This window comes from Pteronotus mesoamericanus, unplaced genomic scaffold (assembly GCF_021234165.1).
Source record: "Pteronotus mesoamericanus isolate MK-2021 breed Mesoamerican mustached bat unplaced genomic scaffold, CSHL_Meso_final contig_73, whole genome shotgun sequence".
Taxonomy (NCBI): Eukaryota; Metazoa; Chordata; class Mammalia; order Chiroptera; family Mormoopidae; genus Pteronotus; species Pteronotus mesoamericanus.
The window spans coordinates 27955991-27968404 of record NW_026555245.1 but is presented as its reverse complement, the minus strand read 5'-3'; the positions used below and the strand labels follow the sequence as shown (position 1 = coordinate 27968404).

Here is a 12414-nt window from a genome sequence, read left to right as displayed (position 1 = left end):
GTCCTTATTCCTCCTGAGAGAGCTTATGGTTAATAAATACACTGAGGGGAGGCAGACTCTGTCCCGCAGAGCCACTCCAGGTCGCCACACATGGGGAAATAAAATGAGTTGTTCCAGACACTTCTTGGCATGCCAGGGAAAGGGGGTGGCGATTCCTTCTAGTGGAGAATGCCCCGAGCCCCGGTGTTCAATGGCTTTTACTGAAAAGGTTATCCCTGGGGGCTAGGTAGTAGGAACGTACAGGTAATCTTATTACATTAGTATGTTAATATTTACAGAGAATAGGTGATGTTTGAGGAAGACAAAGGGCAGGAACACACCGATTTGCATGGGTCCTAGAGGAATAAACATAAGAGTGCCAAATGGTTTAGGGTCAGGGCCTATGAATAATGTAAATTTCCTTACCAGTGCTGGTTATCACAGCTTTGAGGGAAAAACAAAGCATGCTTCAAGGAATTTATTTCTGGGCCTAATTTCCCCTGGGAAACTGCTTGATCCAGTTTAGGGCTGTACCTGCCTCTAGTATTGTTTCAAGCCTGAGCCAGGTGGGCGGAGCAGAGCAGCCAAGAGATAAGGAGACTTCTTTCAGATAAAATGAGGACTCCAGCCATATCAAAGCTGAGGGGTGAGGGTCTTCTGCCCTTTCTCTGTGTCCCCCAAGTCCTTCCCTGATGGCCCCTATGCAATTGTGCCTGTCTTAGGTTGCCCCTGCCACCGAGGGGTCTTACCTGTCATTGACTAACCAGCCATCCTCTGGCGCAGCCCCTGCCAGGGGGACAGGTTTTGTCTCCTCAGTAGCCTATTTCCCCAAGGCCTCCTTGCTTAGCTCCAGTCTCGGGGCCCTCTTGCCTGTTGGCAAGGCTGCAGTCCCTGAAGCCAGGCAGGATGGTCCCCAACAGTATACCGTTTAAATTATTTAATATTTTGAAATTCTGGAAGAAGAGCAGAAATATATATTTAATCCTGGGTGTCAACCTGAGCATCATGGTACTCTCAAGCAGGAAATGTAATACTACAGCCATAGTTAAAAGCTCAGATTCTGACCTCAATCTAGCTCATCGCCTTACTGTCTTGATCTTGAACATTAACGATAAACCTCAATACTTTATCTGTAAGATAGTTGTGAATATTATATTTAGTTAAGATAACTATATGGTTTCAATAAAATAAAATATTTAATAAAATACATAAAATGTTCAACACAGTGCCTTGCACATAGATCTCATTATAAGTAACGAAATACCAGCCTCAGTTCCTCAAACTGCCTGAGCTACTGGAAATTAGGTTCTTTAATCTATACTATTATACTCTGTTTGCACTGAAGCTGGGGAAAGGCTACACATATTTCTTTTTTGCTTTTGTATAGAAATGTGGTCTTTACAGAAGATCAAAGGACATGGTAGGTACTATGATAATCAGTTTGGTAGTAGAAGTACCTATACTTTGATCAGTTGCAAGCCACATTACCCATATAGGTCCACTTGTGTAAGATAAACAGAACAGCCATGTAACTGACCTTATAATACCTATTAACTGTCATCATCCTCACTGTATTTGAATGTCTATATAATAACTGGTTTTCTTATATTATTTTACTGAATTCTTATAGAGCCTTAATAGAGAAGCCTTTATCCCTATGTGAGCAAGAAAGTTGAGTCCTAGCATGGTTATAGAACTTGCTCAATTCCACATACCAGTGAGTGAAAAAGCCAAGACTAGAGTGAGGGACACTGAGAGCTGGGAAGGCCCTCCCCCAGGGAAGATGAGCTAAACGTCTCCTCAGGGATAGGGTGTTGGGCCTTGATAGCCTGCTGAGCCCTGCTAGTCTGTATCCTGCCTTGCTCTGGACATGACTGAAATTCTAGCTTGTCCGATTCCGAAGCCTGTGAAGGTTCCACCAAACCTGAGGTCCACCATTTGACTAACGAATAAATAGCCTTCAAAGAAGAACAAAATATGTCCTTCAGAGAAACAGAAAAGTAACAAATTCTCAGAGACCTGGAAAACTCCAGACACAAATCCCAGTTTCAGAAGTAGTATCTTAAAAACTAAAGTTTCAGTATTTGAAAAATCTTTTAATTGTGACATCACTATAAAATGGAAGGCAAAATGTGTTTTTATGCTATCACTGAAGTGAACAAAAGCAGTTTTAAAATTGGCAGATAACGTGATTTCTCAAGTTTGGGGCAGTTTGGTTGTGCAACTTAAGTAAAAATGGAATTTTTACTTAATTCTTTTTTGTCAGAATATGTTCCTCATGTGTGTAGCAGTCAGTCATTCAATGTACTTTCCTAGGGACAGGGCAGGGCTCATCAGTTTTTGGAAATGTCACTGTTTTCAAGTTATGTATAAGTCCTCTAAATTCTGTCTATGTAACGTTACTCTCTTCTTCTGCACTACTCTCAATTTTGAGCCACTGTGTAAGGAAATATGTTTCAACAAGATTTGTTTAGTAGGCTAAGGAAGTATAATAACACTCTATACACAAAACGACAGAAGAAACTACTGTCAGGAGTCAGTTTTCCTCATCTCCTTTATGTCTCTATCCCTAATATTAATCAAGCCTTTAATGAGTACAGTTATTAGCACATTTAATTTCCTATCCAAGGCACTTTTGCTGTGAGAAATCGCCTCAGCTTTATCACAGTCTCAATACTCATGTTTGATCACCACTGTGCCAACGCGCACTTGTTAACGTTTTTGTCTGTAATCTTTCTCTGGCCAAATTGTATTACCATTTTATCTTTCCAGCTATCTTGTGAAGTCACTGAGGAAGGTGCCTTCTATTTTACAGCTTGTCAATTATATACCTAAGAGTTTTCCCTAAGTTTATGCTCATTTTAAAAATAATTAAATCTGTAGCTTACTTTGAAGTATGTTTGCAGCAACTGTGAAGTTCATTTAATGAAATTATCTATTGTTGAGGGAATATAAAATAATTTTTGTTTTATTACAAAATAAGGAAGCCATTTAACATGGGCAAACACATAAAAAAGATCAGTAAAAGAAAGTATCAATAACATTTTGATCTATGTTTAGTATCACTTGATGTGTCTGCATGTATGTGTATTTGTATCTAATATTGAGCATTGCCTAGAAAACTTTGTTAAAGCAAGATTTGATGCAGTAGGTGAGGTATTTGAATGTTTAATAGTAGTAAGAGATAAGTAACTAGTTTGAGATTGTTGTTTATACCTCATTATAATATAGCTGCTATGTAAATAATTGCCAAAACTATGGGAATCGGGATACAATATTTTCAAATTAGTTTTATAATGGCACTGCATTAATCATCCCAGCCTAATAAAGCATTGACTAAAATCCAGAATATGGCATCAACAGGTAGTGTGTACTCCCTTACATACTATACTTGGATTTGGTAAATATTAATTATGTAGGAAGGCAAATGTGGGAGAGTGCATTAAACTCTAATTCCAGATTCCAATTCTTTAGTAATTGCTTTTATAAATGTATGCATTTCTAATTTCTCCCAGAATAAATTGATGTAATTAACTTTCACTCTCAACCTGGAGGCATGATATGGCCATATTGAGATAGCTCTAAAACCCTTTGAACATATTATAAAAGTGCAATATAAAATTTATCACTAAGAAATAGAATACAGGTTTTGATAGATCATTTATATTATTGGAAAAATATTTTGGATATTATAAGATATTCTAAAACTTAGAGTGATACTATTTGATAAGTAATCCTTAAAATCTTACTCTTAAAATTTTGCAAAGGAAGTCTTTGCATATACCATGGGATGAAAACTTCAAACAGGACAGATCCTTTGATGACTCACTGTTTAAAATATGCATTTTGTTTTATATACCCAAGGACCTGAGGCAGGGCCGGTCCAGTGGTGGCACTCAATAAAGATATGTTTTTGTTTTTTATTGAAGGAGCCCCTATATGAAACCACCCCTGGCATGCACCCTGAGGGATTCTTTTTCTTGGTCCCTTAGTATTTTAGGAGGTGATGAGATATCACAGATTTATAAAAACTATACTTATTTTGAAGGGAAATCATTGGGATGCAGACTGGATTGGGAAAAAAACCCACAGTACATGGATTCAGATAATATGAGTTTAAGTTGTGATTCTGTTCACTTATTAGCTGTGTGACTACATTTGTAAAATGTGAAAGAAAATAATTCCCCTTTCCCAGTATGACCTTAGGCTCAAATGATATGACAGATACTAAAACAGTCTGTGAACTGAAAAGCAGTGAACAAATATTATTGGGCAGACTTTGTACAAGAGGTCTGAAATCTACTTATAAATTTCCTATGTATCTCTTTATTTGCTTATTGTATTGTCAAATTTCCTTATCTCTAAATTCAAAATAAAAATACTTTACACATTGGGACAATTTGCTCTTTCCCTAAAGCACCATGATAGTTACTTTGAATTGGTTTATTGTACCAAATATATTCCTGAAAATTTTCTTTTCCAAGATTTTCCTTCCCATACCCTTTATTAATAAGAGTTTCAACATTAAGAAATTTGACCTCAAAAACAGTTTCTCCCTGCCTCTTCAGTCTCTTTCAGATTTCTTCCATTACATCTGCATTTCACAGACCTCTAAGAGCAAGGATTATAACATTAACAGACAAGAGTTAAGGTAATTATTCATAAAAACATGAAAGGAGATGAGAGAAACAATGATAAAGTCATGTGTATGTAAAGAACCTTAAGTGTTGAGACTACTTCCCTGCAAGTTTATGCTGTATTTTATCAATGGTATACACATTCATTCTAATAGGAAAAGACAGAAGGCTGATTCCTGGAAGTATCTAGAAAGTCATGGGTATGGTTAAGGTGTTTCTTAGGAAGGAGTTCTGAGGGCAAGACCAAAGCCTGATACTTCTAGACGATCCAGAAGAAAAATCTTTGAACAACTCAAAATAATAAGCATGAAATATGGGGTCATGCATATTACCAAGAAGATTAACTCAATGTTCATGGTAGAGGGTAGACAAGGACATAAAATCATGATTAAGAGGCCACAGCTCAACTTTTTTACATGGGACGCTAGGGGGAGACAGGAAGAACTGCATTTTCTTGGTGTTTATAACAAAGCTGCCAAGTCTACATAAAAACAAATCTGTTGCTTTGCAGTTATACTGAAGCTGGGGTTTTTAGCACTCACAGAGTTATGTAAAATGGGGAGAAACTCTCTCATTGGCAAGTGAATATCCCTGTTTTTAGTCCCTTTTCTCTAAACTCTCATAGCCAATGTTATCATTTGCTCAGTGGAGGCCTTTACTGACATACAAAGTTGAACACAAAACATCTGTTCTGGCATGAATTTCCTAAGTGCACAGATACTGATGCTTCACGTAGAAAATATAATGAATAGTCTATTTAGCAATCTGCCTCTGCTCTTACCATTTCTATTTGCTTTTTAAAATGTATTTATTAATATACCATAATCATTATCTATAGCAAGATCTGGTTTGGGGAAATAGATTTGTATTAACTCTATGACATTTTCATTAAGAAAAATAGATGTATCTAGAAAGTGCTGAAGGAACAGAATACGTGACCCCCTATATATGCCACTTTGGAATGTAGATTATTTTGAGCTGAAGACAATCAAGATCCAGCAGGCTCAAGAAAAATTTTTACTTCTCACTTAACTACCCAAAAGAATTTAGATAGGAGGCCTGGTTCAGAGAGAGCTATTACCAGACATAACTTTTATCTGAATGACATTTCTTTATACAGCAGGGAAAACATGTAAGTATGAAACATCTGCTCTTCTTACTGTCCTTCAAATTACTTCTCTCCCCTTTGAAGCCCTCAGCCCCTATCCCATTACTTTTCTTTCTTCTTTTTTTAATTTTTATTTAATCTTCATTGTATTTTTTTCCATTACCCTTTGGTCCCCTTACATTTCCCTCCACCCAGCAATTACCACACTGTTCTCCATATCCAAGAGTCCTTTCCCATTGCTTTTCTCAGGATAGCAAATACGCCTCTGCCTAAATTGCCCTTCTGTCTTATGTTCTAATGGGGCTACCATACGTACGAAATTAAATTTGTTTTTCTCCTGTTAATATCTTCTGTCAATTTAATTGTTAGATAAGCCAAAGAACCAAAAAAAGCAGAAGGAAAATTTCCTCTTCAGTTGTGTCTTTCGTTGATAATAACTAGATCTTTTTTAACCCTACAGGGTTCTAGAACACATTTGACTTGATATACTACAAATAATAAATGGCAAAGTGCAAAAAATTTGAGAGTCCTAAATAAACAGATTCCTTGACTTTTTCATGTATTTTTAGCAGCTAGTTAATTACCAAGTATAAAAAATGCTTAATAAGTACTTATTGAATAACCAGTATGTATAACTTGTGTATCTGGCCAGTGAAATATATAAAATCATTTGCATTACATTGATGTGTACACACACACACACACACACACACACATCCAAATACCACTGCACACATACATCTATATATTTTTTAAACATCTGAGCATTCCAAGTAGGAAGAAAATGAATCCTTGAGACATAAAAATTATAGGCTGGCTTTAAAGATCTTGAGAGAGGTTTTAACGTAGTATCCTAGCAGGAGTGTCCAACCTTGTGGCCTCTCTGGGCCACGCTGGAAGAAGAGTGGTCTTGGCCACACATTAAATACACAAACACTAATGAAAACTGATGAGCAAAAAAATAACAAAACAAAAAAACACAACGTTTTAAGTAAACTTACAATTTTGTGTTGGGCCACATTCAGAGCCATCCTGGGCCACATCCAGCCTGCCCACAGGTTGGACACCCCTGATCGAGACTTCATGTGGGTACTGTGGTGAAAATTCTGAACACAGGACATGATCTTGAAGACTGGCTTTTTGCACTAATGTATTTGCCAAGATTACTTTATGCTGTGGAACTTATTCCCTCCTGAGTGTTCCAACTACAGAGAGGATGGAAAACCTCTCATTAGTATTTTTTAATGCAGAGCTCCAATAGATAGCATCATTTATGTAGAAAATCGATTTCACCGTGCTTTGAGAAGGCTGCCTATTTCAACTCTCCTCCTCTCCTAACTGGTAGAAAATGCTGTAGGTTTGTAGTCATTCTCTTCAAAAGATTTAAGAAGGAATCATTTCCTCCCATCAGTTCATTGTACAAATAAACTGAAGTCCGCAGAGGAGAAGTGACTTGCACAAGGGCTAATGGCAAGTAAGGGTCTTTATGTAAGTACATCCTGAATAAGTAATATTCTCTGACCCTGTACAAATTCCATCCTCCCCTTCTTAGGCTAACATTTGCAAACAGCACAGAAAACAATTGCAGATTGAGGATTGAGTGGGAAGGGTAGGAAGTGGCCATTAGCAAATCCTTCGGCCTGGGGATCACCTGCTCTCTTGGATCAAAACAGAGTAACAAGCTATTCATAAGAACATCGAGGAAGAGCGGGCCATTGTTTTTCAGAACCAGCTGTGGAGAATCAGCTCAGCAGTGGCCTTGGAACAGCTGCTGCACCAAGGGGCGGAGGCCATAGAGGTGTAAGAAAGTGAGCAAGTCAGGCTGCAGGGACCCCGCCGCGCCACCTCACGGCAAACCAGGAAGTATTTTTGCGTTAAGCACAAGACTTGAGCAACCTTTTGAACTGAAAGTGTGACTAGCTCATAGCAGGCCCCAGATACGTGTAGTAACTGCAGACTCTCCGGGGACTGGTGCCCGGGAGGCTGCGGGCTGGCGGCTAAGTGGTCCGAGCCAGGGAGCGCCCATTCCGCGCTATCAGAAAGTACACAGAGCAGGGTAGGTCTGTGCTCTCTTAGCAAACCGTGAACCGAGCAAAGTCCGGGGTCAACAAGACTCCGCTGCCGCCAGCCCTGCACTCCCTGCGCGCTCCTCTACCCCTCATTTCCCACGCGCTGGGCACCTTCCCCGGGCAGCCGGGGCGACCCTGGCTCCCAGGCCCCATAATCCAATCGCTGCCGCAGTCGACCGGGACTCGCACACCCACGGCTGGCGCACCACACTCACCATCTCTTTCCTGAGGAGGTGAAGCTTGGTTTCCAGCCTCTCCAGGGCACTGGAGTGGCTACGTCTCCGTGGAGAGCTGGAGGTTGGGGAGGACGAGGAGGAGGACGACAGGGATGGAGGGAAGCTGCAGCTGCTGCTGCTGCTACTGCAGCCGCCGCCACTGCCGCTGCTCCCCCCGCAGGGGTCCCTGTCCCTTTCCAGGGGAAGCGGCTCCTCCCCACGGAGCGAGCGCACTAGGCTCTCCGGTACTTTGCGCCCCAGCTTCAGTTCGATGTCTCTGAGGTCTGGCAGCAGCGCCCCGTCTTCCATGACTTTTCAAAAACGATGATAATGGTAGTAAAACGTGGCGGATGAGAGGCGGCAGTGGCCTCCAAGCCTGCCGGGAGACCCGCAGACCTCTCCCGCTGCCAGGGTCTCTGTCCTCCGCGGATCTAGCGCACCATCCGCTCCATAACCGCCTGCCCGGTGTCAGCCCTGCAATCGGCACAGGACGCGGCGGGGCGCGCCGGCGGTTCCCTGGTCGCCGTAACTCCTCTGACTCTTACCAAGATTCCAGAGACCGATTCATCCTCTTCCTTCTCGGTCAGTCTACTGCAAAGTGGAGTTAATTGATATTGCAGAGAGAGAACACGCAAGTACCACAGACCAAAAGAAAAGAGAGGGAAGTGAAGTCTGTTTTAGCTTTATGGGGGGAAAAATCACATTATAAAACTGTCCGTCACACCCCTGCGCCATTCACTGACTGCCCATCTGGTACCATGCGACACGATAGTGATGTGGCCATACTCCAGCGTCGTTTCATTTTCCAGCCATAAATCTCCAAGCTTTCGAAGTATCGTCGGAAATAATCTCTGGTCAGGGATGGAGGAGGACGGTGCAGTGCACGGACGCATAAAAGGGAGATCGTTTAGAGGGAGCTTAGCGGCTGCCTCCAGGCAGCAGGAATAACCCTTCTTGCCATTGAGGCTGTTTGATCCAAGTCGTTGTGTTCTGCCGAGTCTCGGAAACTTTAAACTCGGCTGGCAGGTGGACCAAACCAGGGCCAACCCCTATACCGTATATCACAGGCAGGAAGAGCAATAAATTTCCCCGCCCCCTGCCGCTAGTCGTAGTTTCAGAGTCCTCATTGAGTTGGGAGCTCCTAATACGAGTATTAGATTTTCAGTTTTCCTGGCGGAACTGCCTGGCATCCACAGCAATGAACAAATATTAGAAATAGGTGCGTTTAAATGTAGTGTCATCCGTCACCCCACCTCCCTTCCTAAGGCAAAAATCTAGCTGTAGAAGCCTGTCCTAATAATTTTATACTAATCAAAAGTGACTAGTCAGAATGTACAACCAAAATTAATGGTCTTACCAAGTGTAACAGTGTTAACAGCAGAAGTGAAGAATTAAATAGCCTGAATAATGTATATGACTACAGAAGAAAGCAGTGGATTTTAAAATGGGGGACTGGTGAGATATTTTACTTTAATTTCAGAGAGAAAATATTGAGTATAAGTAGTTAAAAGTTGTCTTTGATAATTTATATTTTCAACTAGTTAAAAGCATGTAATCTATTGATGTGAGACTCCTCTACCAAGTAAGTTATTATGAACTATAATAGAGTATAGGTTTGATTCAATTTGAATTTGTCCTAATAATCTTCAAGTAGAGGATATTATTTTCTATCAACTCTAATTTTGGAGTTCCATGGGAATATTTTGAAATATGTCCTCTCTCTTTCTGAGACAAATAAGTATTAGTGTACCTGGTCCTTCCAACCCTCCATTCCCAGAGATGTCATTCAGGTTCTGTAAACACTTGTATGTTCATATGTTCATAGGCAGACACTTCTCAAGAGTTTGTTTTTAGCATAACCTCATCTAGGAAGTCTAGGGGTAGGAAATAGACCTTGTGAACAAAATATTTCATGTCAGGGAGAAGGTGGCTGAAGTTCTCTTGTCAAAATATCAAATATTTGTATGTTATTTCTCACTCAAAAAAAAAGAAAGAAAGAAAAAGAAAGAAAGAGAGAATAGTTGTAAATGAAGTGACCCATTTTAAATTTGGAACAACCATTTATGGAAATCAAAGGAGAGAACGAGATTAAATCTCCACTAACTGATAATACTACATGCTTTTTACTTTGAAAACCACAGCTCATTGAGTAAGAATTGCACTGTGACATGTAATTATGGAACACTTGCATCTCAGTCAAGAAGTTTTTGGTTTTTTTTTTTTCATTAAAAAACCCTTACAAAGTTCAGCGTAGATAGAGCTAGCTGAGAGGAGTAGCTTGCAAATGCAATATTTACCTTGAACTTCATCAATTAAACCTTTATTTTCATATTATCATCAATCTAATCCACAAAAAAGGAACACCTCCTTTATTGTGAGTCACAGGCAGTGAAATTCATGTTTGATACTGATGATAACTCAAAATAGAATTTTTTTTTGCTTTTTAAATGTCTGCAGAGAAAACTCCTCTGAAATTAAAAATATGATCTATATTGAAAGTAATACTTTGTGCCAGTGCAATATAAAACAAATGTTGACTTTAAAAATTTCTCAATTTAATGCTTTATGACATTTTAGTTTAAAACAGAGACATTTTGAGTGCTGAAATGCTAATTTTCAAAACATATTGGAATCACAAAACTCTTCTCAGGCCTCTAATAGATTGTGTTAACTCTGTCATTACTGCTTCATGTGGTCTGTCCAGGACATTTCTTATCCAAAATGTTTCAAAAAATAAGGATCTTTTTACCTTTGGGTCTTGAGAGTATTTTTTGTTTTCTTTTAAGATTCTTCTATGATTAAAAAAAATGTATGAGAGGTTTAATCCATTGCTGTTAGTGTGGTATGTTAATTACATATCTTGAGCTGGGGGATTAGTTGACAACAGCTTGGTCCAGGATGGTGAACTGGGGCAGGAGGGAGGGAGTCATCCATGAGATGGAGAGTGAGCATAGAGAGTACTGAGAAAGAACTGAGGAAAAGCTCCTCAGAGCAACCATTTTATATTTCCCTGAGCCCTCGGCCTTAGAAGCACTCCCTTCCTGCTTCGATCTGTTTTTGTCTATCTCCAACCACCTCTTATTTCTTTAATTAATAGCACCTGCCAGCCACAACTTACGCTCAGGCTAATCTACTGAAAAATAAAATTGTGAAAGTAGTTATATTTGTGTTTTTGGCATATATTTTTAGACCTGACTATCTTATACATGCTTCCTTTTATGACTGCCTAATGTATGGACTGGATTTGCTTTTTGTTTTCTATTTAGACTAAGGAATGTAGGAATGGGTATTAAACTATGGTGGACTTTAAGAAACTGAATTCCTTCCCCAGTTGAATAGTGTTTATAGAGAAGGAAAGGGAGCGTCTTATTTATCATTTATTTAAAAAAACCCAAAAAAACCTAATGGCTAATTTAATAAGAATGTTGTTGGACTCAGATGATAGGTTTTAAGATACTGTCTCAGTCCTCAAAACAGTGATGTGGTTCATGCTTCACATTCCACACTTAGAACACTTTTGGGTATGAGACTTCTAGCAAAAGTAGACTCAGCAAGATTTCGTATAATGTGAGTAATCGCACTCCTTGATCTGCTGGCATTGTGGCTAAAAGAAAAAAAAAAAGACCTTCCACCTTCTCTCAGCCACAGACTGAAAGTTTGTAGAATTTCCAGCTCTTGCTGGAAACGAGTTCAAGGACTAGGGCAGATTCTCTAACCTGAGACTCCGTTCTCCACAGTGCAGAATAATATCAAGCAGTCTACAGGCTCAAATTACTATTAAGAATTTTGAGAAGTAACTATTTAATAGGTCAACTTCTTTGGATCTTTGTTTAAAATGTGTAGAGGTGCTGTTTCTATCAATATTTTTGTTTAGCTGATGATGTACTTAAGGAAGATGTCATAGCAAAACTAAAGATGTTGATCCTATCCATACATAGTAGAATTGTACAAGCATACCTGCTAAAAGTACAAAGATTTCATCCTGTCTATTTATAGAGTGATTTCATTCCCCTATAATTTTGTAGCTATGTCTGTTTTATAGCACAAAATCATCTAGTTTATTACTAAGTTGAGGAACTTGTACATGTCTATCCTAACTTACTACAGTTGTGATACAATATAGCAGTATCTATCTATCTATCTGTCTATCTACCTATCATCTATCTACCTGCCTACCTACCTATCAGAAATGTCCCTCTTAAAGGAACACAGATCCTTTAAATAGTACTCCAATTGGAATCTAATTAATATTTATAATCAGAGCTCCCTGGGAGGTTTAGTAGACAATACCAAAAGTAGGTCACCAGCGTCTAAGTCAGCTTTATCCCCTCTTCACAATCCCTGTCAAATCTCTCTGCCTTCATTATTTAATAGAGTCCTTTATTTGTTTTTACTTGTTTTGCTGA

The 12414-nt window shown here is 39.3% G+C and overlaps 1 protein-coding gene across 1 annotated transcript in view; it reads right to left on the bottom strand.

Moving 5' to 3' along the window:
• Window positions 1-9261, bottom strand: part of LURAP1L (leucine rich adaptor protein 1 like) — a 42569-nt gene extending 33308 nt beyond the window's left edge. The window contains exon 1 of the mRNA XM_054583149.1: window positions 8009-9261. Within this exon, the coding sequence (XP_054439124.1) occupies window positions 8009-8317 (309 nt within the window). The 5' untranslated portion in view covers window positions 8318-9261. The remainder of the gene's footprint in view (window positions 1-8008) is intronic.
• Between the last annotated feature and the right edge of the window lie 3153 nt (window positions 9262-12414).